The 26,574-nt window shown below is 37.8% G+C and overlaps 1 protein-coding gene across 1 annotated transcript; it reads right to left on the bottom strand.

Annotated features, from left to right (window-relative positions):
• Positions 1-353: 353 nt before the first annotated feature.
• klf2b (Kruppel-like factor 2b) lies at positions 354-3,037 on the bottom strand. The gene is made up of 3 exons (XM_048164199.1): positions 2,690-3,037; positions 1,226-2,084; positions 354-1,140 (listed from the first exon to the last, which is right to left on the bottom strand). Exons 1-3 carry the CDS (start codon positions 2,756-2,758, stop codon positions 965-967), a joined length of 1,104 nt encoding a protein of 367 aa, XP_048020156.1. The 5' UTR covers positions 2,759-3,037; the 3' UTR covers positions 354-964.
• Positions 3,038-26,574: the final 23,537 nt, after the last annotated feature.

A 26,574-nucleotide genomic window follows, 5' to 3' on the forward strand; every position in this document is an offset into this window, starting at 1 on the left:
CTCTGGAGTCTGGGATCTTCAGCAGAGAGCCGAGCGCCCCTCCGTCCAGACGCATCTAAATTCTCTCTCTGTAATTATGTAAATGTAGTGTTTGTATTTATAGGCAGAAGCCACAGGCTGCTGGCCTCAACCTGACGCAGCTGGAAAGCATCTTGGTCTAAACTATAAGCTTGAGTGGGGGTTCAAGAATAGCACTCGTGCAGCGGCCCTCGCTCGCCATAAGCGTCTCCAGTTTCTGGGGACTTCGTTTTCCAGTCGCTTCAAAGGAGCCCATAATAAGAGACTAAGCAACCCACATCCAATAGTTTATATCAGACGGAACATGACAGGCAATGACACGAGAGATATATATATATATTCAAATTTAGTTTAATATTTACAATAAATACAGTACTTACAATATAAAATGTATGTACACAATCTTATAAAAACCCAGGACTTCAAGCCCCAGTGCATATACGGTGCTAGTGTACAACAGGGCAACACTTTACAATAACCATTCTAAAGCATTTATTCATCTCAGTTAACGTTATTAACGAGTAATAAATACTGTAACAATGCGTCAACTGATGGGACTTTATTGTAAAGTGTTACCGACGTTTGCTTCTTTCAGTACACATGCAATTAAGAGTGTATCAAAATGAACAAAAAAACAAACACACAGCTGTTTGTTGCATGATAGCAAGGCAGTTTCAAGAGCAAAACATTGTCATCGTGCATTTTCCACTGGAGGTTTGCTAGTCGTCAGGCTTTGCACTCGTTGCGGCTTCAGAAAGGCACCGTACTGTCTCCCAATTGGACACAGATTCATAGGACCAGCCCTTCAGACCTTTAAAAAGAGCTCTGCATAATCTATGTAGTACCAGCTACTTTGTTACAAAAGTATGATGATATATATTTCTTTATCGACAACAGGCGATTTTTTTAAAGTCATTAAATAAGGCAGTTAATGTGGATCCAGTCCTCACAGGTGTCTCTTCATATGCAGAGCCAGGTGGTCGGAGCGGGAGAAGGCGCGTTCGCACAGGTGGCACTGGAACGGCCGGTGGCCGGTGTGCTTGCGGAAATGACGCGTCAGCTCATCGGAGCGGGCGAACTTCCATCCGCATCCTTCCCAGTTGCAGTGGTACGGCTTCTCACCTGATGAATCAAAGCGAGAGGATCACATTTAGGTGGTTTAAAAAACACAAGCGGGGATTAGAGGGGAAGTTAGACACGCTCTTACCGGTGTGGGTTCGGTGATGCGCCTTCAAGTGCGAGCTCTTGGTGTACGTCTTGCCGCAGCCGGCGAAGGTGCAGGTGTGCGTCGCCGTGCGCTTCCTCGGCCAGGTGCGTCGCCCTCGCTTGGGTTTGGACTCCATTAGCTCCAGCGGGGAGGACGGGGGAGTCAGGAGAGCCCTTTGCATGTTGGGTTGCATCCCGATGGCCTCCTCGAACATGCCGTACTGGTGCGGCGCCGTGTAGGGCAGTTGCATTTGAGCGTAGGCCGGAGGCGAGTGATGGAAGCCCTGCGGAAACGCGGCTTGGCGCAGATGGGAGTCGTCCGGGCTCAACGGGGGCGTCATGTTCCCCGTCGCCTGCGGGGAAACGGCCAGCCTGGGCTGCTCGAAAGACATCATGCATGAAACGTTGCCCTCTTGTTTGATTTTTTGGCAGCTTTGCGGCACCATGCCCATCACTGGCCCGTAACCGTCCATCGGCGGCTCGACTTTGATATCAACAAAGTCCTGTCTGGGGAACCCAGTGGAGTTGATGACGAATCTTCCCTGAATTGCACCGTCGTAGGCACTGTCCATGTCAGATCTCAGAAGCTCAGCCATGAGGCTGTTCCCGTACGGCGGCGGAGGCGGCTGCTCCGGAGACGCATACGCTCCCGTCGAGTACAGGCCGCACGGCTCTGCGTGCGAGACGTATTCGGCTCCCGCCTCTAGAGGTCCTGTTGTGTTGGCCAGGATAAACTCCAGGTCCAAATAATTGCTCAGATCCTCGTCATCCTTGCGGCCACGACAAATGTCCATGTTCTGTGCCACGTTGAGCGGAGGGCAGCTGCCGCTCAGTGGTTTGTCCTCCTCACATTTCCACCTCTGCAAAAACAGAACGGAGGGTGTTTAGAACTACTTCAGTTTGAAAGCATTTTATGACAGTTAACCATCAAAGTTATCAGCTCCTTAAATCACAAGACAATCTGCTAAAATTGTTCTTGCATCTCTTTTTAATACAGAAATTACATATACGTATAGATACCTTATAAGCATGCATGCATGTATATATGACTTGTTTTACTACATAGGGATGAATTCAGGGTGATTGGGACACTTTTTACCATTGAGATTACTTTGAAAAAATGTCCCAATCAACCTGAATTCGCCATAAAGAGGTTAATTCATCTTGTTTTACCACAGAGGGATAAAATTAAGGGTGACTTGGAAAAAGTGTCCCAATCAACCTGAATTTATCATATATATATATATATATATATAAAACAATTTAAAAAACAAGATAAATGTACCTTATAAGCAAAACTTAAAATATTTTGTCTATTGCAAACTTATGCAAAAACAAAGTGGAAAAGAAAATACTCGCTTAGAATGTGTTTCTACCAGTTTCAACCGCGTCCGAGGTTAGGTTTCCCACATTACCCAAATTAATTTCACCAATTTAGAAGTGCACAAAAGTGTCAGATACTTACATCCTCCCAAAGTTTTTCCTTCTGGTTTGCAAACGTTGAAATCGAAGGCAAAAGGCAAGGTAAAGCCATTTCCAAGAGTCAATGCGCGTGTTCAGTTGTGGTTTTCGTCTGTATTTGTTGCACTTGCTCCTGAAGCGATGTCAAACGTCGGTGCGCTTTTTCCTCGATTGAACTTCCAGAGTCATGAACAAAGTGTGTCGGGCAGGAGCGCCTCCTACCTAATGAATACTGCTCCTGGACCAATTTTGTGAGTGAAGCAAACAACGTTCAGAGCTCCCAAATATAGTCGCTATATAACGCACCGTGCGCGCTCTCTCCAAAGGTCCACAGTGTCTCAGTGCTGGACTGCGCTCTCGCTCTCTCATTTAAGCGCTGGTGACGCACGTGCCCGTCCCCCCGCGGGGGCGCGGCCGAGAGGAGGCGTGTCCCTCGCAATGTCACTATCATCTGTGTACTACACATACAAAACTGTTACCAAGGCGTTTCAACAAAAGCTCGAATTGATCCAAGTGTAATTCCAGTCTTCAAACAGCCTACGTTCACCCATGCGTAATTTAGACTCCAAATATATGCGCTTTCCAATGAAAGCAAGTGACTACACAATAAGGTTACATTTAGACTTTAGAAGTCAAATAAAGTTGTTTTTGCATGCTGATATGGCAATTTTCTGTACAATAGATTAGTAGGTGATCCAAAAGTCAAGTGTCCCCTGTCATTATGTGTATATATAATCACATGACAAGAAAGCCATAAAACAGAGATGACCCTCATGACTACATAGTTTGACCTGTTTATGAAAATGCACGTTTTCAGTTCAAATGTAACTAAAAATAGTGATATTGGTGATAAAATATTTTTTTCAGTATTTTTAACTTTGATTAAAAACCTGATTATTACTAGATTAGAAGTGATTATTTTAGTTAATCATTAAGTTGTGTGCACACAATGGTTAGCCTGCTGCCATAGACTTATAAATCTGTGTTTATTATGTCTATGGTTGCCACACTAGACATTTTAAGTGTTTTTTTTTAAAAAAAGAAAAAAACGCTTAAAATGTATGTTGCATGTACATCACAAACATTTTCATGTGTGAAAATCATTTTTTTTTTCCTACTCGGATATTATCACTGCCCCAGCATGAGAACTGGAGTTTTACCGTGTTTACTGTGGTTTCAGTGAGACTTGCATGTAAAGGAATGCATGTAAAGCGTAATTAATGTGAAAGCGCGAGACATTGTGAGCCGTCAAAAGCCCTTTATCATGATGATTGTGCACGCGCAGCGGGTTTGTCTAAACGCGGACAGCAGGCGCCAGTCTCACCTGATCCCCTGACTCTCTCCTCTCAGATGTTCGCCTTACCTTTCGCCGCATTCAGGTGTAAATGGAGGGGGGATTAAATGGCTGGAATGCTGATGGTGTGGGAATTATTGGCTTTGCTTTAACAGCCATTAGTTTCGTTAATGATGTCCCGAGGACGCGCCGCGACTGTTTGCGCGAGACCCGCCATTAAAGAAGCTGACAGGAAAAGAACAACTTAGACAGGTTACTTATTCACGTCTGAAAAAATACACAATTCAGCTTCAATGGTTAATGCACTTTGCACTTTGGTTCCCATGAGCGGCAGTACCATGGTACTTTGATATTTACCATGATACTGAAACCGAATGATTTAATGTTTATGTACTTTGATATCTACATGGTACAAGATACTTCCATCATGGTAGTATACAAAACCTTGATATAGTGGCACTCCATATCCATACATATATAATGTGTGTGTGTGTGTGTGTATGTATGTATATGACCCTGGACCACAAAACCAGTCATAAGGGTCAATTTTTTGAAAGCTGAATAAATAAGCTTTACATTGATGTATGGTTTGTTAGGACAATATTTGTCTGCTACTATTTGAAAATCTGTAATATGAGGGTGCAAAAAAATCAAAATATTGAGAAAATCGCCTTTAAAGTTGTCCAAATGAAGTCCTTAGCAATGCATATCCACTCATAAAAAATACATTTTTAATATATTTACAGTAGGAAATTTACCAAATATCTTCATGGAACATGATCTTTTCTTAATGATTTTTGGCATACAAGAAAAATCAATAATTTTGACCCCATACAATGTATTTTTGGCTATTGCTATAAATATACCTGTGTGACTTATGACTGCTTTTGCGGTCCAGGGTCACACATGAACAAACATATTTATATATAGTACATTTGCAAAAAAAAAATGTTTTAAGCTTAATAGTTTAAGCATGTTTAATTGCTCATATTGAGTTGACCTCTTGACCTCAGTGGTGTTTTATAGCTCACAACAGTCATGAGTCTGATAACGCACTTGGATGCGCATGTTTTGCCTCAGTTTCTATGTGCTGTTTGTGTTGAGTAAGAATGCGTTTGGGATGTTTCTCATCTCTTTTGTCACAAATCTTCAATGGAACTGAAGGAGGCTCTCTCACTCTTTCTCATACGTTTCGTGTCATCTATTATGCAAACTAGATTTTCCTTGCAAACCAGTTTCTTGTGCTTCTGGTTTGATTTGATTCATGAATTTTGATTAATTAAGAATAAAGTAAGACATGCTCATCTACATGCATGCTAGAACTTTCTATTGAAAGTCACATCGGATTGTGTAATCGTAATATGTTATGTGTCATTTTATTATCAGCATTGTCTTAAAAGTTTCTCCTAAAATTCCTTAAGAGCAGCTCCGTATGGTTGATCTTGGGAAAATTTGGTCATATTGGGATCTTTTGATGTAATTCTGAGCACAGTTCTGATATGAAAGATGAGATCACTGAGATGCTAAAAACATCTCTATGTGCTCTCCATCTAATTTCATTGCTGTTAGAGATATTAAAGATTTTTCTTTAATCGCAAGTGTTGAGTTTTCCCTGTCATCACAGATGTTGGGAAGAGCACGGTTGTGCCTGAGAAATATGCCGTCATTCTGAGTTTCACAGAACTGTACAGGAAGTGTGTCCGGTGCATGTGTCATTTGATCGGATGGACTGATAGCGCTTCCTCCCCCGTGTGCTCAGGTGAAGCGAACCTTGAAGTTGGCGAAATCAGAAATGCTTCATGATGCAATTAATCCAAACTGGTTTGGAATAATTAAGATTTTTTAAATGTTTTTGCAAAGAAGTCTCCATACCTATGTAAGCTTGTTTCCGCCATGAAATAAAACATCAAAAAGGTAATTGTGACTTCTGACCCTTTTCATAATTGTGAGATAACTGAGTTATAAAATCAGAATTGTGAGATATAAAGTCAGAATTGTGAGTTATAAACATAATTGCATGTTATAATTGGTATAAATTGCAATTGCGAAATGTTTTTTCTTAGAATCGCAAGTTTCTAACTCACAATTCTGACTTTGTAAGATGGAATTGCGAGTTTATATTACGCAATTCTAAGACAAAAAGTCAGAATTGTGAGATAAAGAGTTGCAATTATCTTTTTTTATTTTTCTATTTAGTGACGGAAATAAGCTTCCGCACTCACCAAGGCTCAATGATACAGTAAAAACAGTAATATTGTAAAGTATCATTAGAATTTAAAGTAACTGTTTTCTATTGTAATATACTTTAAAAATGTATTCCTGTGATTCAAAGCTGAATTTTCAGCATCATTACTCCAGTCTTCAGTGTCACATGATCTTTCAGAAATCATTCTAATATGCAGCAACATTTCTGATTATTATCAATGTTGAAAACTCTGCTTCATAATTTTGTGGAAACCGTGATACATTTTTTGCAGGTTTTTTGTGATCAATTTAATATGTCCTTGCTGAATAAAAGTATTCAAACCTTACTTTGAATGGTAGTGTATCACGGTTTCCACAAAAATCTAAAGTATTTAATATTGATAATAATCAGAAATGTTTCTTGAGCAGCAAATCAGCATATTAGAATGATTTCTGAAGGAAATCATGTGACACTGAAGACTGGAGCTCATAAGAGACTTCTTTCTAAAAGTAAAAGTAAAATGTAGTTATATAGATGTTGCAGTCTTTGACCTGAAATTGCATTCTGACACATTTCAGAACAATAACACACAAAATTGAGCTTGCATGACTAGAGGCATTTGCACTCGCATGGTTTGGGCTTTTCAAGGAGCGGGCAACACTGCTAGTCGATGCAAATTTGCATAATGTCACCTCAAATTGCTTATAATGGGCTCTGTCAATGTGAACGGCCCTTGTTTATTCAAAAACCAGTTCTCGTTCTCGTCTTTACACATGTTATGTCATCTCCTGGATGTAAACGATACATAACGGCGCATGTTTGTGGTAACAGTCGCCATGTTTAGGCAGACGAACATTGGTCATTTTTTCCATTGCACTAAATGAAAGCAATTACAGACGTCATGTATGCGCAGGAGTTTGACATGTGTTCAGACTGTCATGGCAGCGTTCCAGCCTGCATTACATGCATCATTTCTAAATGATGTGTCAGTGTGCAAGTGTGTTCATGCCGTTGTGATGAATGAATTGCTATTTCCATCCCAGCCTGCATGTAGGGACTTGTCTGTATGTTTGTGCCTTTCGGGAAAATGTATTTGGCAGAAAACGACCTCATTTGACTTAAACAATTACTGTAGATATGAAACTTGCAATCTTTTTTTCTGTTTGATACATAGAGAGTGCGTTTTTATTTTAAAAAAACAATCTTGTTTTCATTGTTCGAGTTAGTCACCGTTCTTATATTAAGGATTGAAACCAAAATCTTCTCATTCTATCCAAGTGATTCATACGAAAGGAAATTATTATGAGATGGACATCCTTTAATGCTGGATTTTAAGTCGTGCCAAATCATGTGTCCTCTAAGAATGAGCAATTACTTCGGAGAATGATTTCTTAATCTTTCAAAATGACTTTTTTTGCACAATTTTGTGATGGTTGGGTAATGCATGCGAAAGTTGCAAAACATGTTTTTTTACATAAGCTGTAGAGTCCTGAAAATACGAGAACAATCAGCGATACCACAGTAATTGGCTGGTGTGATCTGTTTCAAGGAACATTGTGTTATAGCAGATGCTATGACTTACAGTATATGAATTGCATTCATGTTAGATATGCATGTGAAACAAACGTTACATTACAACACCCTATTATTCTTCCAGCTGGAATTTTACAAACAGCAGCTTCTTTTATCTTTCTCATGTCACGTTTCAGGTGATTTGTGTGTGAAATTTATGCATTACACCCACTTTACATTCTTGGTTTTGTAATTATGATTTATGGCCTAAAATGATGTATCTAAACTATAGACAAATACTTCCCCAGAATGCAGGCACATCAGTTTTTGTCAAGTCGGTTTCATTTGTATAGCGCTTATCGCAATACGCATTGTTTCAAAGCAGTCGATGTTAATGTTTATCATATCTTAATATCTTCATGCCTTATAGTTGCATTCAGCAAATTAGAGCTAGGTGATAATATATGCGAGTATAAGTTTGACAATGATATATATCCAACTTTAGGCCTTTGAGATAGACCAGTTTGTCTAGAAAGCTTTCTTGTATTAAGTGCCAAAAAAGTAGCATGATATTACCAAGGTTTACTTATACTACGCCCTAAAAGTATGTACATACTTTTGAGTGTGTAGCAGAATAGTATGCAAGCTTCGGGACATAATTGCGTCTTTAACAGTCCGCACTGTCACTTACTTACGTTCATCCTGTCACCGTTTAAACGGCCCTGTCGATCTTCTTGTCACAGTTGGAATCCTCCACATTAAATTTGATTTAATATCCTACTGTTATAAGAGTCTTTCAGTCTGCCAGTCGTGGGTCTTTCATGTGGAGACTCTCCTCATGTATTTGCATAATGATGCATTTAAAAGTTACCAAACGTATCATTATAAAAGTTCACAGTGTTGTTCCAGATTAATTATAATGTGGATAACATTAAATAAATATATCTTTTTGTCAGGTTAGAGGCTGATATTAATCACTCAAACTCCTTCATCTAAACCTCTCTACTTAACCATGAGTCTCAACATCCACCATCTTTGTAGTTTTTATCACTTTTTATTCATGTTTGTAGTTCTAATCGAATCCTCGTCCAACGCACAATGGGTTGTGGGCAATATTAGTCATTAGAGTGTGCAAGGATCTGCACTTAGGATTCTAACCGGAAAAAGTAAGCCATCCGGAATACTCATTTAAGCAAAAAACCCATTCTCTGGGTTAAATGACCCATTTGCTGGGTAAAATAACTTATTTGCTGGGTTAAAAGACCCATTCGCTGGGTTAAATGACCCATTCACTGGGTTAAACAACCCATTTGCTGGGTTAGACAACCCATTCGCTGGGTTAAACAACCCATTTGCTGGGTTAAACAACCCATTCGCTGGGTTAAACAAACCATTTCATGGGTTAAACAACCCATTCACTGAGTTAAACAACCAATTCGCTGGGTTAAACAACACATTCTTTGGGTTAAACAACACATTCTTTGGGTTAAACAAGCCATTCGCTGGGTTAAACAAACCATTTCATGGGTTAAACAACCCATTCGCTTGGTTAAACAACGCATTCGCTGGGTTAAACAACCCATTCGCTGGGTTAAAGCAATCCATTCACTGGGTTAAACAACCCATTCGCTGGGTTAAACAAACCATTTCATGGGTTAAACAACCCATTCACTTGGTTAAACAACGCATTCGCTGGGTTAAACAACGCATTCGCTGGGTTAAACAACGCATTCGCTGGGTTAAACAACCCATTCGCTGGGTTAAAGCAACCCATTCACTGGGTTAAACAACCCATTCGCTGGGTTAAACAAACCATTTCATGGGTTAAACAACCCATTCGCTGGGTTAAACAACGCATTCGCTGGGTTAAACAACGCATTCGCTGGGTTAAACAACCCATTCGCTGGGTTAAAGCAACCCATTCACTTGGTTAAACAACCCATTCGCTGGGTTAAACAACGCATTCGCTGGGTTAAACAACCAATTCGCTGGGTTAAACAACACATTCTTTGGGTTAAACAAGCCATTCGCTGGGTTAAACAAACCATTTCATGGGTTAAACAACCCATTCGCTTGGTTAAACAACACATTCACTGGGTCAAAACAACCCATTCGCTGGGTTAAACAAGCCATTCGCTGGGTTAAACAAGCCATTCGCTTGGTTAAACAAACCATTTCATGGGTTAAACAACGCATTCGCTGGGTTAAACAACCCATTCGCTGGGTTAAAGCAACCCATTCGCTGGGTTACACAAACCATTTAATGGGTTAAACAACCCATTCGCTTGGTTAAACAACCCATTCGCTTGGTTAAACAATGCATTCACTGGGTTAAACAACCCATTTCCTGGGTTAAACAACCCATTCGCTGGGTTAAAACAACCCATTCGCTGGGTTAAACAACCCATTCGCTTGGTTAAACAACGCATTCGCTGGGTTAAAACAACCCATTCACTGGGTTAAAACTGGGTTAAAACAACCCATTCGCTGGGTTAAACAACCCATTCGCTTGGTTAAACAATGCATTCGCTGGGTTAAAACAACCCATTCGCTGGGTTAAACAACCCATTCGCTTGGTTAAACAATGCATTCGCTGGGTTAAAACAACCCATTCGCTGGGTTAAACAACCCATTCGCTTGGTTAAACAACGCATTCGCTGGGTTAAAACAACCCATTCACTGGGTTAAAACTGGGTTAAAACAACCCATTCGCTGGGTTAAACAACCCATTCGCTTGGTTAAACAATGCATTCGCTGGGTTAAAACAACCCATTCGCTGGGTTAAACAACCCATTCGCTTGGTTAAACAATGCATTCGCTGGGTTAAACAACCCATTCACTGGGTTTGTCCATTTTCAACTCAACTTGGATTGTTTTTAACCCAGCATTTTTTAGAGTGTAATTTCAAATACTATTTAGGATGGATAGTATGTGAATTGGGACGCAGTGTATGTCTTGGAAATTTTACATTGAATCTGACACCATCATTGTAACATTCAACCATCATTGTAGTTTAAATATTATATATGTTTTGATCCCTTTTTTGCTGTATGTGATTCTTTTATTCAAATGTGTGTGATTTGTTGCCATTCGTTCATGTAGTATCCATAGCGTGACTCTACAGAGGGCTGCGTGCCTGAAGCCCAAAGCAGGATACTTTTTAGTGTGTAACGCCGGAGAAACATCCCGCCAGTGAGTATGTGAGTGTGAGTCTGAGAGTGAGTGGGATCCTGCCTGGACCTTTTATACCGAGTTATTTTTAAACACACACCCCTTTCTTATTTCCGTGTTTCCTCCTGAGCCACTCAGGAAGCCAGTTTGGCCCCGTTTCCTGCACACACGCGGACAGATTCGCGAGGAATCAGAGAATGATTGCATTGAGACGCACGGCCTCTGTAAGGAAAACACAAGAAGGGTGAAAAATTAAAAACAGAGTTAGTCTGGCACGTGCGACGTGCTCGCAGGAATTCAAAGGCCTGGATAGACTCCAGCTCTAATTTCAGTACACTTGAAATATTTGTGGAAAGTTCGGGAACAAGAACGGGCTTTTTCCACCCCGTGCACCTGAGAACAGCACCGCCGTTTTCAGCAGTGTACATATGCGCATATTAAAACAAAGCATCACAAACAGAAGCAGATAGTATCTGATGAGTTATTGTCTGCACGTCACAGGCCTATTAAACAAGATCGTTTGGTTCGGCTCGTTACATAAGACTGTTATAGCATCAAATTACATAAGTCTACCTAACTTGTTACTAATTATATAACATGTTCGTTTATAGGAAGTGCATGTCTCATCACAAAACACAAGAAATGGCAAGCAAAATAGGTGCATTTGCGATGCTGTCTTCTAAGGTACCTTTGCTTTGCACTCTACATGAAGAACGTAATCCTGTAATGCATTTTAGAAAGTATTGATTAAAAAATAAAAACAGACTATTATACTCTTTGTGTTTGCTATGTATATTTATGCTTGGAAACTTAGTAACATGCAAATGCCAAACTTATTTAAATCACTATTTGCAACTAGCTGAAATAAATTTAATATTTATTTATATATATATATATATATATATATATATATATATATATATATATATATATATATATATATATATATATATATATAAATTTCAGTTAATGTTTATTTTATAATTTTTAAAAAAAAAAAATTTATATTTTTTTTATTTTTTTTTATTTTTTTTTAATTAAACATAATAACCCTGATCAGTTACATTAGTTGTAGACTTTAAATATGCACAGAATAATGGATGCACAGAAGCATGCATCAACAACTGTAGCATATCAAAACATTTATTACTTTCTGCTTTCTATTAAAACGAAAGGAATGGCACACAGAACTATAAGGCATTTGTTCCAAACAGAGCGTCACGCTAACCATGTTGCATTCCACTAACACCTTTTCATGAGTGGTTCTGAACTCTGTTATGACAGAGCGCTGGCTGAAGGCCTTGGGTTTGTCATATTGGGTCCATAAGGATCTAATTGGGACTCTAGCAGGGAGTGTGGTTCTCATTTATTAGCTGTTCGCACCTAATCACGGCTGTGTTCAGACTGCGCTGCGAAACCACGTCAGCACGGCCTCCTAAAGTGTTTTCATTGTCAAAATGAGAGCGTTAAAGGTGCTTTCTGTGTGATTAGGGGAAGCGGAATGGTGTAGTTACGTGACATTTAACGTTGTGACCGTGGGTTGTGTCAACAGTAAAGGAGAGAGACAGCGCTGCGCTATTGGTTTCATTCCTCACAACTCTGTTTTGTTCTTTTCAATGCTCACTGATACTTTCTGGCAGATGTTATTTTTTATATGAGCACTAATGGTTCGCAGTAAAATTGTGAAATTTAGTGTATAACAGACTTTCTTTCATTAAAAACACAGCTGTTGAAAATGATTTCGGTGGTCGGCATTGAATCTACGGCCATAGAATTAAAAAAAAATAAAGGTTCTTTATTGGACTCGATGATTCCTTAAAGAACTTTTAATATCCATGGAACCTTTTCATTGTGCAAAAAGGTTCTTTATAGTGGATAAAGGTTCTGTAGATTATTAAAATGTAAAACAATAAGAACTGTTTACTGAAAGGTTCTTTGGGGAACCAAAAGTGGTTCTTCTATGGCATTGCTGCGAAAAAAACCCCCTTTTGGAACCTTTTTTTTTTTTTAAAGCGTAAATTGTATGTTTCATTAAAAAATATTCAGGCTAATAATGTGTTTTAAACCATATTTTATGATATTTAAACCAAATCTACAGATTCCAATAAATAAATTAAACACCATTTTTTCCTTTTCATTATGATTATTGCTTTTAAATTCTACACAATATCATCATTGAACCTTTTTACTCTCTTCATACATGTTCTTGCTCTTATTCTGTATGATTTATTGATGTATATTATTCCAAACAATTTATTTATCAAAATCAAAACTTGCTCTGCTACTCTTATTTTTATTATCCATTTAAATAATAATAAAAAAATTTCATTGTACTTAATAGAAAAAAGTTGTGTGAACTCAAAATTTGATTTTAGTAAGCTGAACTTAATATGATTGAGTTAAATGTCAAACTGAATAAGTGGAATAAACTTAACATTTTTAAGTTGAGTTTACTCTAATGATTGACTAAACCAACACTAAAATATAAGTGAATTTTAACTTAATGTATATGAGTTTACAGTACTCATATTTATTGGTTTTAAAACTTCCTCAAATGGTTTTTTGAGTTACCGTAACTTATCGGGTTTTACAATGATATTTCAGAGGGTCATTCGGACAGAAGTCGTCGATGAATCAAAAGCATGTCTGTGTTTCTTCTCTGGAACCTAAGATACAGAAGCAAGTGAATTTCAACATTCCAGCAACTCTCGCAGCTGAGTAAACATCTTACACTTAAACAGAAATCTCCCGCACAATCTCTTCATTCACACTCAGACGCCTCTAACGCTCTTACTACATCCTTCAGCAGTTAACCACAGACATCCACACACTCCATCAGTATCTACCTATATAAACCCCAAAGGGGAAAAGAAGTTTGACTGTATAAACACTCAAAATACGTGCGTAAACGTACCGTTGCACATAAGGATCTTATTTCAATATCAAGTGTTTTATTTATCCATCTGTTATACTTGAGGTTAGAGGTTGTTGGGTGTGGTTCATTTTAATTTCACTGTGTTCTGTTCACATAGAACACATATACAAACGTTCTCAGGAAGATCATGACCTTTTGACCTTTGCATAAACTGGGAAGCTACTCTCATTATATCATCCTCTTAAGCAAGCTGTCATGACTCTTCTTCTGTTTCTTTTGGAGATTACACATAATCATTCGTTACTGTGATTCAAACACACGCCAGTCCTGGAATATTTTTTTCAACCGCAGGTACGCACAATCACGCTTGAGCTACAAACACTCCTAAACATGCAGATTCTTGATCCAGGTATCTATTGTTTCTCCTGGTTATGTTACAGGAGATGATCTGTGGTCCACCTGAGCACGTGTTGCACCTTCGATGATAACGTAACAGAAAGGCCAAAGGTGTGACACCTGCCTCGTTTCTCTGTTGCGTGTTTCCTCCGTTATCAATCATCATGATATCCCTCTGGGCCTTTTACGCTTCGGACAGTTTCCTGAGCACGCGGTGGATTCCGTCATTAAGGTCACGCTGGTCAAGAGCTACCGACTGGAAAAGTGGGATGCATCTGGTTAAAAATGCTGATAGAGGTAAACCGGCTTGAACCAGTTCATGTGACTCTGCAAAAGCAGTAGTATGTGTCATTCAAAGGATGTTTCATTTTTTAATACGGACTGCTGCATACTGGAAATTACCACTAGAAATATGCATGCTGGTTAGAGCTGTATCTATCTATCTATCTATCTTGGTTTTTTTATCCATCCATCCTAATCTTTTATCCATCCATCCATCCTAATCTACAACCCGATTTCCGGAAATGTTGGGACATTTTTCAAATTTTAATAAAATGAAAACTAAAAGACTTTCAAATCTCATGACCCAAATGTTTAAACTGAGAAATTTTACAATTATATGCACAAAATGAGCTCATTTCAAATTTGATGCCTGCTACAGGTCTCAAAATAGTTGGGACGGGGGCATGTTTACCATGGTGTAGCATCTCCTCTTCTTTCTGGAGTTTTGGTGTTGGAATTTGGTCCCATTCTTGCCTGAGATATGTTTCCAGCTGCTGAAGAGTTTGTGGTCGTCTTTGACGTATTTTTCATTTAATTGTGTGCCAAATGTTCTCTATAGGTGAAAGATCTGGACTGCAGGCAGGCCAATTCAGCACATGGACTCTTCTACAAGAAAGCCATGCTGTTGTAATAGCTGCAGTATGCGGTTTTGCATTGTCCTGCTGAAATACACAAGGCCTTTCCTGAAATAGACGTCATCTGGAGACGAGCATATGTTGCTCTAAAACCTTTAAATACCTTTCAGCATTCATAGTGCCTTCCAAAACATGCAAGCTGCCCATACCGTATGCACTTATGCACCCCCATACCATCAGAGATGCTGGCTTTTGAGCTGAACGCTGATAAAACACTGGAAGGCCTCCTTCCTCTTTAGCCCGGAGGATGCGGCGTCCATGATTTCCAACAATAATGTCAAATTTGGACTCGTCTGACCATAGAACACTTTTCACCTTTGAAACAGTCCATTTTAAGTGAGCCTTGGCCCACAGGACACAACGGTGCTTCTGGACCATGTTCACATATGGCTTCCTTTTTGCATGATAGAGCTTTAGTTGGCATCTGCAGATGGCACGGCGGATTGTGTTTACCGACAGTGGTTTCTGGAAGTATTCCTGGGCCCATTTAGTAAAGTCATTGACACAATCATGCTAATGAGTGATGCAGTGTCGTAGACCACGGGCATCCAATAAAGGTCTTCGGCCTTGTCTCCAGCTTCTCTTAAAATTTTGATGATGTTATGCACTGTAGATGATGAGATTTGCAAAGCCTTTGCAATTTGACATTGAGGAACATTGTTTTCCACAATCTTTTTAGGCGCTCTTTCACAGCTCTGCCCATCTTTACTTCTGAGAGACTCTGCTTCTCTAAGACATCCCTTTTATAGCTAATCATGTTACAGACCTGATATCAATTAACTTAATTAGTTGCTAGATGTTCTCCCAGCTGAAGCTTTTCAGCCATTTGTTGCCCCCGTGACAACTTTTTTGAGACCTGTAGCAGGCATCAAATTTGAAATGAGCTCATTTAGTGGATAAAAGTGTAAAATGTCTCTGTTTAAATATTTGTTATGTTATCTATGTTCTAATGTGAATAAAATATTGGCTCATGTGATATGAAAGTCTTTTATTTTTCATTTTAATGTAATAATGTAATAACTCGCTCTGCCACTCTTACAAACAATAAAAAATTGCATTTTTTTTATTAATTAACATGAACAGAAATTTAATAAATATTGTAAAAATATTTTGCTCACAGTTAGTTCATACTAGTTAATATGTTTTACCTTTTTACACAGTTTTACCATTTTATAGCTCTAGACTCTTACTGGATGATGACTGTTGACTCATGTGGGTCTGTCTTTATTTGTAGGAGAAACATCTGAGGAGAAGCTGAGACATAACTGAAGTATCCTGAGAGCAACTGCATTATCAGCAAGTTAGTGAAAATGAACGTTAAGCAGAGGAGATGGATTATACCACGTAACTTTTGTGCGTTGTAGTAGGTCATGTGACTCATCTTGTCTTTTCCATTTATCTTAATCAGTTAGGAATCATGGGAAAGTGGAGCAATTCTCAGTATAGTAAAATACACTAACTTGGGAGTTCACATAGAGTTGTCATGTGCAAATGACCATCATATTGATGATGGTGTTATTCATACCAACAGGCCCATACTAGTGCTGAACATCCATCCAGGTTCTCTGAGAATCAATACACCAGAGGTAGAAGTGCTTGTTAGGTCAGCTGTTAAACAGTTCAACAGTCATGAGTAAATTAGCGAACCTGTTTTAGGGTGTAACCCCCACTGACTAATTACGAAGTTTGGGCTTGGCTGTAACGATGGCCACAGAGCAGTTGAAAAGTCGCTTAATTTAACGGAGATCTGGAGATGCACGTTTAGGTGTGAGCACGCGATATCAGCTCTTGACACGCGCCGACGCGAGCGCTTCCATCAAAGCTGTGTTTTTCATTGGTCAGGCGCTGAGCTCCTGTGGTCGTGTGGTTGCGATTGCTACGCTTGATGTAGTTTTTCACTTTCGTGATTAGTGCAGGTAATGATAGGAAGCGTTGCTTTGGGTTCACACCAACAGGAAGCTGGTGCAGGTTGTGGCTACGGTCGCTTTCAGCCGACACGCCCTGCACTGAATAATCCAACAAGAGCTGTATTAACGCCTTAACAACTCTTGAACTTAATACACAGAGCTATTTCGATTAAATCACTGTTTATGCGGTCAAAAAAAGTGCTTCCGAATGCGGTCACAACTTATTTGCTTTCAAACTGTAGCTTCTCGATCTACGAGCTGCTTGTAATTTAAAGACTGATGTTTTTTTTCTCAGAATTGTGTGTTTATATCTCAATTCTGACTTTATATCGCGCAATTCTGACTTTATAACTTGCAATTCTGACTTTATATCACCCTATTCTGAATTTTTAACTTGCAATCCTGAATTTTTTCTCACAGTTGCGAGTTTTTATCATGCAATTCTGACTTTATAACTTGCAATTGAGAGTTTAAATCTAACAATTCTGAGGAAAAAAGACAGAATTTTGAGTTATAGTCAAAATTGCATGATAAAAACTCGCAATTGCGAGAAAAAATTCTGAATTGTGAGCTATAAAGTCAGAATTGCAAGTTATAAAGTCAGAATTGAGATATAAACTCACAGTTGTGAGAAAAAACGTCAGTCTTTTTGCCCTCACAATTGGACATTATAACACTATAACAGTTTATACTGTATCTTACAATTCTGACTTTATATCTCGCAATTCTGACTTTATATCACTCAATTGCAACTTTATATCTCCCAATTCTGACTTTATATCTCCCAATTCTGACTGTCACGCAATTGCAACTTTATATCTAACAATTCTGACTTTATATCTCGCAATTCTGACTTTGTCTCACAATTCTGACTTTATAGCATCCAATTGCGACTTTATATATCAGAATTGCGACTTTAATATCTCCCAATTCTGACTTTACATCTCGCAATTCTGACTTTGTAGCATCCAATTGCGACTTTATTATCAGAATTGTGACTTTAATATCTCCCAATTCTGACTTTATATCTCCCAATTCTGACTTTATATCTCGCAATTCTGACTTTGTCTCACAATTCTGACTTTATAGCATCCAATTGCGACTTTATATATCAGAATTGCGACTTTAATATCTCCCAATTCTGACTTTATATCTCGCAATTCTGACTTTACATCTCGCAATTCTGACTTTATATCTCGCAATTCTGACTTCACATCTCGCAATTCTGACTTTATATCTCGCAATTCTGACTTTGTAGCATCCAATTGCGACTTTATATATCAGAATTGCGACTTGTCACGCAATTGCAACTTTATATCACAATTCTGACTTTATATCTCACAATTCTGACTTTATGGGCCCTATTTTAACGATCAAAACGCAAAGTGTAAAGCGCACGGCGCAGGTGCACTCAGGGCGTGTCCAAATCCACTTTTGCTATTTTAACGACGGAAAAAACGGTCCGTGCGCCGGGGCGCATTTTTGAAATGGGTTGTCCCTATTCTCTTAATGAGTAATGGGCGTAACGTTCAATAAACCAATCAGAGTGTCATCTCCCATTCCCTTTAAGAGCGAGATGTGCTCGCGCCATGGCGGATTGCTATTTACATGGCGGAATTTGTTAAGTGGCCAGTCAATCTTTCAGTCGTCTGCGTTGGATGCAGGCTTTCAAATAGCTCCGCGCGATGAGTCAGTTAATATATATGCGTGTGTATTGGCACGATTGTTCAATTAATTAGCCAATTTCGTTCATCATTATAAGTAGTAATAGGCTGAATTTAAAATAGGGAGCCTAATTCTAATACACGCAATGACTATTCATCATTACATTTTTATATTTATGTAGCCTACACAATAATATTCTTTTACACTGTAATCCTTTTGTTTTTAATATTTGTCATGTTTGTGTGATGCGCATCCCTGTGTGTAATAAGCAAAGTCAACGCGCACTGTGGACGCGCCCAGAGGCGCAGTTTCTACCAACGCGCTCTAACAAAAAATATTGCGCCATTGACTTTAGACTTTAGACCAGGTTTGAGTTGGTCTATGGCGCAGTCTATTTTCAGCTCCTTAAAATAGCAATGCGCCGGCAATGCCTGAACACACCTCTTTTTTAGACCAGCACGCCCATGGGCGCACTAACTGGCGCAAATGCATTTACTAATTTAAGGACGTGGCGCTGAACGGGAAAACGCGAACGGCGCCGGACGCAAACTAGCAAACACACTTGCGCTGCGCCCTGCGTCGCATTGCGCCGGGTGTATTATAGGGCCCTATATCTCGCAATTCTGACTTTGTAGCATCCAATTGCGACTTTATATATCAGAATTGCGACTTTAATATCTCCCAATTCTGACTTTATATCACACAATTCTGGCTTCATATCTCGGAATACTGACTGTCACGCAATTGCAACTTTATATCACAATTCTGACTTTATATCTCACAATTCTGACTTTATATCTCGCAATTCCGACTTTATATTGTCGCAATTCTGACTTTATATCTCGCAATTCTGACTTTATATTGTCGCAATTCTGACTTTATATTGTCGCAATTCTGACTTTATATCTCGCAATTCTGACTTTATATCTCGCAATTCTGACTTTATATCTCGCAATTCTGACTTTATATCTCGCAATTCTGACTTTATAATTCGCAATTCTGACTTTATATCTTGCAATTCTGACTTTATATCACACAATTTTGACTTTATAACTCGCAATTCTGACTTTATATCTCGCAATTCTGACTTTATATCTCGCAATTCTGACTTTATATCTCGCAATTCTGACTTTATTTCTCGCAATTCTGACTTTATATCTCGCAATTCTGACTTTATATGTCCCAATTCTGACTTTATATCTCGCAATTCTGACTTTATATCACACAATTCTGACTTTATATCACACAATTCTGGCTTCATATCTCGGAATACTGACTGTCACGCAATTGCAACTTTATATCACAATTCTGACTTTATATCTCGCAATTCTGACCTTATATCTCGCAATTCTGACTTTATGTTGTCGCAATTCTGACTTTATATCTCGCAATTCTGACTTTATGTTGTCGCAATTCAGACTTTATATCACAATTCCGACTTTATATCTTGCAATTCAGACTTTATATCTCGCAATTCTGACTTTATATCTTGCAATTCTGACTTTATATCTCACAATTCTGACTTTATATCTCGCAATTCTGACTTTATATCTCGCAATTCTGACTTTATATCACTCAATTGCAACTTTATATCTCCCAATTCTGACTTTATATCTCCCAATTCTGACTGTCACGCAATTGCAACTTTATATCTAACAATTCTGACTTTATATCTTGCAATTCTGACTTTGTCTCACAATTCTGACTTTATAGCATCCAATTGCGACTTTATATATCAGAATTGCGACTTTAATATCTCCCAATTCTGACTTTACATCTCGCAATTCTGACTTTGTAGCATCCAATTGCGACTTTATATATCAGAATTGCGACTTTAATATCTCCCAATTCTGACTTTATATCTCCCAATTCTGACTTTATATCTCGCAATTCTGACTTTGTCTCACAATTCTGACTTTATAGCATCCAATTGCGACTTTATATATCAGAATTGCGACTTTAATATCTCCCAATTCTGACTTTACATCTCGCAATTCTGACTTTACATCTCGCAATTCTGACTTTACATCTCGCAATTCTGACTTTATATCTCGCAATTCTGACTTCACATCTCGCAATTCTGACTTTATATCTCGCAATTCTGACTTTGTAGCATCCAGTTGCGACTTTATATATCAGAATTGCGACTTTAATATCTCCCAATTCTGACTTTATATCTCGCAATTCTGACTTTACATCTCGCAATTCTGACTTTATATCTCGCAATTCTGACTTCACATCTCGCAATTCTGACTTTATATCTCGCAATTCTGACTTTATATCTCACAATTCTGACTTTATATCTCGCAATTCTGACTTTATATCTCGCAATTCTGACTTTATATCACACAATTCTGGCTTTATATCTCACAATTCTGACTTTATATCTCGCAATTCTGACTTTATATCTCGCAATTCTGACTTTATATCTCACAATTCTGACTTTATAACTCGCAATTCTGACTTTATATCTCGCAATTCTGACTTTATATCACACAATTCTGACTTTATAACTCGCAATTCTGACTTTATATCTCGCAATTCTGACTTTATATCTCGCAATTCTGACTTTATATCTCCCAATTCTGACTTTATATCTCGCAATTCTGACTTTATATCTCACAATTCTGACTTTATATCACACAATTCTGACTTTATATCTCGCAATTCTGACTTTATATCACACAATTCTGGCTTCATATCTCGGAATACTGACTGTCACGCAATTGCAACTTTATATCACAATTCTGACTTTATATCTCGCAATTCTGACTTTATATCTCGCAATTCTGACTTTATATTGTCGCAATTCTGACTTTATATCTCGCAATTCTGACTTTATATTGTCGCAATTCAGACTTTATATCACGCAATTCCGACTTAATATCTCGCAATTCTGACTTTATATCTCGCAATTCTGACTTTATATCTCGCAATTCTGACTTTATATCACGCAATTCTGACTTTATATCACGCAATTCTGACTTTATATCTCGCAATTCTGACTTTATATCTCGCAATTCTGACTTTATGTCACGCAATTCTGACTTTATATCACACAATTCTGACTTTATATCTCGCAATTCTGACTTTATATTGTCGCAATTCCGACTTTATATCACGCAATTCCGACTTTATATCTTGCAATTCTGACTTTATATCTCACAATTCTGACTTTATATCTCGTAATTCTGACTTTATATCTCGCAATTCTGACTTTATATCTCGCAATTCTGACTTTATATCACGCAATTCTGACTTTATATCACACAATTCTGACTTTATATCTTGCAATTCTGACTTTATATCTCGGAATACTGACTGTCACGCAATTGCAACTTTATATCACCCAATTATGACTTTATATCTCGCAATTCTGACTTTATATCTCACAAGTCTGACTTTATATCACACAATTCTGACTTTATATCTTGCAATTCTGACTTTATATCTCACAATTCTCACTTTATATCTTGCAATTCTGACTTTACATCATGCAAATTTGACTTTATATCTCACAATTCTGACTTTATAACTCGCAATTCTGACTTTATAACTCGCAATTCTGACTTTACATCTCACAATTCTGACTTTATATCACACAATTCTGACTTTATATCTCACAATTCTGACTTTATATCTCGCAATTCTGACTTTATATTGTCGCAATTCTGACTTTATATCTCGCAATTCTGACTTTATATTGTCGCAATTCAGACTTTATATCACGCAATTCCGACTTAATATCTCGCAATTCTGACTTTATATCTCGCAATTCTGACTTTATATCTCGCAATTCTGACTTTATATCACGCAATTCTGACTTTATATCACGCAATTCTGACTTTATATCTCGCAATTCTGACTTTATATCTCGCAATTCTGACTTTATGTCACGCAATTCTGACTTTATATCACACAATTCTGACTTTATATCTCGCAATTCTGACTTTATATTGTCGCAATTCCGACTTTATATCACGCAATTCCGACTTTATATCTTGCAATTCTGACTTTATATCTCACAATTCTGACTTTATATCTCGTAATTCTGACTTTATATCTCGCAATTCTGACTTTATATCTCGCAATTCTGACTTTATATCACGCAATTCTGACTTTATATCACACAATTCTGACTTTATATCTTGCAATTCTGACTTTATATCTCGGAATACTGACTGTCACGCAATTGCAACTTTATATCACCCAATTATGACTTTATATCTCGCAATTCTGATTTTATATCTCACAAGTCTGACTTTATATCACACAATTCTGACTTTATATCTTGCAATTCTGACTTTATATCTCACAATTCTCACTTTATATCTTGCAATTCTGACTTTACATCATGCAAATTTGACTTTATATCTCACAATTCTGACTTTATAACTCGCAATTCTGACTTTATAACTCGCAATTCTGACTTTACATCTCACAATTCTGACTTTATATCACACAATTCTGACTTTATATCTCGCAATTCTGACTTTATATCTCGCAATTCTGACTTTATATTGTCGCAATTCTGACTTTATATCTCGCAATTCTGACTTTATATTGTCGCAATTCAGACTTTATATCACGCAATTCCGACTTAATATCTCGCAATTCTGACTTTATATCTCGCAATTCTGACTTTATATCTTGCAATTCTGACTTTATATCTCACAATTCTGACTTTATATCTCGCAATTCTGACTTTATATCTCGCAATTCTGACTTTATATCTCGCAATTCTGACTTTATATCACTCAATTGCAACTTTATATCTCCCAATTCTGACTTTATATCTCCCAATTCTGACTGTCACGCAATTGCAACTTTATATCTAACAATTCTGACTTTATATCTCGCAATTCTGACTTTGTCTCACAATTCTGACTTTATAGCATCCAATTGCGACTTTATATATCAGAATTGCGACTTTAATATCTCCCAATTCTGACTTTACATCTCGCAATTCTGACTTTGTAGCATCCAATTGCGACTTTATATATCAGAATTGCGACTTTAATATCTCCCAATTCTGACTTTATATCTCCCAATTCTGACTTTATATCTCGCAATTCTGACTTTGTCTCACAATTCTGACTTTATAGCATCCAATTGCGACTTTATATATCAGAATTGCGACTTTAATATCTCCCAATTCTGACTTTACATCTCGCAATTCTGACTTTACATCTCGCAATTCTGACTTTGTAGCATCAGAATTGCGACTTTAATATCTCGCAATTCTGACTTTATATCTCGCAATTCTGACTTTACATCTCGCAATTCTGACTTTATATCTCGCAATTCTGACTTCACATCTCGCAATTCTGACTTTATATCTCGCAATTCTGACTTTGTAGCATCCAATTGCGACTTTATATATCAGAATTGCGACTTTAATATCTCCCAATTCTGACTTTATATCACACAATTCTGGCTTTATATCTCACAATTCTGACTTTATATCTCGCAATTCTGACTTTATATCTCGCAATTCTGACTTTATATCTCGCAATTCTGACTTTATATCTCACAATTCTGACTTTATATCTGCGCAATTCTGACTTTATATCACACAATTCTGACTTTATAACTCGCAATTCTGACTTTATATCTCGCAATTCTGACTTTATATCTCGCAATTCTGACTTTATATCTCCCAATTCTGACTTTATATCTCGCAATTCTGACTTTATATCTCGCAATTCTGACTTTATATCTCCCAATTCTGACTTTATATCTCCCAATTATGACTTTATATCTCGCAATTCTGACTTTATATCTTGCAATTCTGACTTTATATCTCGCAATTCTGACTTTATATCTCGCAATTCTGACTTTATATTGTCGCAATTCTGACTTTATATCTCGCAATTCTGACTTTAGAACTCTTAATTCAGACTTTATAATGTGCAATTCTTAGAAAAAGTCAGCATTGTAAGATATAAACTTGCAATTGCAGGAAAAAAGTCAGAATTGTGAGATAAAAAGTCACAATTACTATTTTATTTTTTTCTAATTCTATTTTATTATATACTATTATGAAGTCAGCATTAAGCTTATGCACAAAAAACAACTAGGATACACATCATTTATACAACTGAGAATAGAATAATGAACTTCAGAGTCACTTTGTTTAAATGAACCATCTAATTGAACTAGAATGAATGAGTCAGTGCAGTTTAGAATTCAAAAGTTCGTTAGGGTTAATAATGGACTAAACTGGTGTTTAGTGTAGTTTGCGCTGCATTTTTCTTTTCTTAAGCTGGCAAAACCATCTACAAGGTGTGTACTGAATATAAAGCAAACCTCAGCACAAATTATGATGTTTTAAACTTAGTGAGATGTTTTTAAAAATAAGGTTGTTCTGAGCGATTGCATCGCTTTTGTTTTATAGATAGAAACTATGAATCATCTTTCAACGTAGGGAAGCACATAGGAGGGTAGTTGGGCGGTTACTGCGTGCAACTGTCAAAAAAAGAAATAAAACATACAACAGCCGAATGTGGGTGGGAGTTTTTTTTTTTCTTTTTTTTTTTTGATTATGAAGATTTCCAGTTTGAGAATAGATTGATTTAGGTATATAGTCAGCTATTTTGAACTTCAAGAAAAGAAAACATAGGCTGACTTCAAAGCCTGTCCAAACATACATTTCTGACATGTTTCATAAGCTTTTGGGTAATACTATAATTGCCTAGTGGTATTTTCAGAACTGTCTTTTCTCACAAGAGTCTGACTATAATAGCTGTTAAACATAACCGAAGGAGAGAGAGACATGACAGCGTTTCAAAAGCACCCAAAGGCTTGCAACCAGGTAATTAAGATGTATTGCATTTCATGCGCACCTTGAAATAGTAGGTGCATAGTTGTGGGACTCGACTCTGTCACACTGCATTAAATGTGTGCATTTGCCCTGTGCTGAACACGAATCGTACAGAGAATTATCTTGATTTGATCTAGTGCAGCTGCTCTGGGGTTTGAACACGCTTGACCTGAAGTGATTAAGTGACTTGTGTTGATCCTGCTGTGACAGGGCAGGTTCGAATTTCCTTCACTGGCTCAGAGGAAAATATGGCTCAGAGATTGTTCAGCAATAGATCCAACCATCCATCCATCCATCCATCCATCCATCCATCCATCCATCCATCATTCTATCGTCCCATCCATCCATCCATCCATCCATCCATCCATCCATCATTCTATCGTCCCATCCATCCATCCATCCATCCATCCATCCATCTATTTATCCAACCATCCATCCATCCATCATTCTATCATTCCATCCATCCATCCAACCATCCATCCATCCATCCATCCATCCATCCATCCATCCATCCATCCATCCATCATTCTATCATTCCATCCATCCATCCATCCATCCATCCATCATTCTATCGTTCCATCCATCCATCCATCCATCCATCTATCCAACCATCCATCCATCCATCCATCCATCCATCCATCCATCCATCCATCCATCCATCATTCTATCATTCCATCCATCCATCCATCTGTCATCTATCCGTCCATTTATCCATCTATCCATCATTCTATCGTTCCATCCATCCATCCATCCATCTGTCTGTCTACCTATCATTCTATCTCCCTATCCATCCATCTATCCTGTCTTTCTGTCTATCCATTGTTCTATCCGTCAGTTGTTCTATCCATCTGTCATCTATCGATGGTTGTACCATTCTGTCCATCATAGCCTTTTGTACTTAATTTAATGTTATATTTTGATATGAATACATTGCATACTACATTGCTCAAATTATGATAGTATACAATATTTTTATTATTACCAAACAGCTGTCAGTCACCGTGAGGGGGTGTGTCTGACGTAACCTCTGCTGTTCCGATTGGCCACTCCCTCTCCTGTCCTCTCAGTAGTCATGTAGTCATCCAATATCTGTGTTTGTTATATTTTTGTAACACCGGTTGCCAGGCAACATCACGCCTAGGGA

This window comes from Megalobrama amblycephala, linkage group LG17 (assembly GCF_018812025.1).
Source record: "Megalobrama amblycephala isolate DHTTF-2021 linkage group LG17, ASM1881202v1, whole genome shotgun sequence".
NCBI lineage: Eukaryota > Metazoa > Chordata > Actinopteri > Cypriniformes > Xenocyprididae > Megalobrama > Megalobrama amblycephala.

What these genes read in the sequence shown, in the direction of transcription:
- klf2b (XM_048164199.1), bottom strand. Translation starts at nt 2,758, where the DNA reads ATGGCTTTACCTTGCCTTTTGCCTTCGATTTCAACGTTTGCAAACCAG. An exon ending in AGGAAAAACTTTGGGAGGAT is followed by an intron (nt 2,085 to 2,689) that starts GTAAGTATCTGA and finishes CTGTTTTTGCAG; the next exon opens with AGGTGGAAATGTGAGGAGGA. An exon ending in GCATCACCGAACCCACACCG is followed by an intron (nt 1,141 to 1,225) that starts GTAAGAGCGTGT and finishes TTGATTCATCAG; the next exon opens with GTGAGAAGCCGTACCACTGC.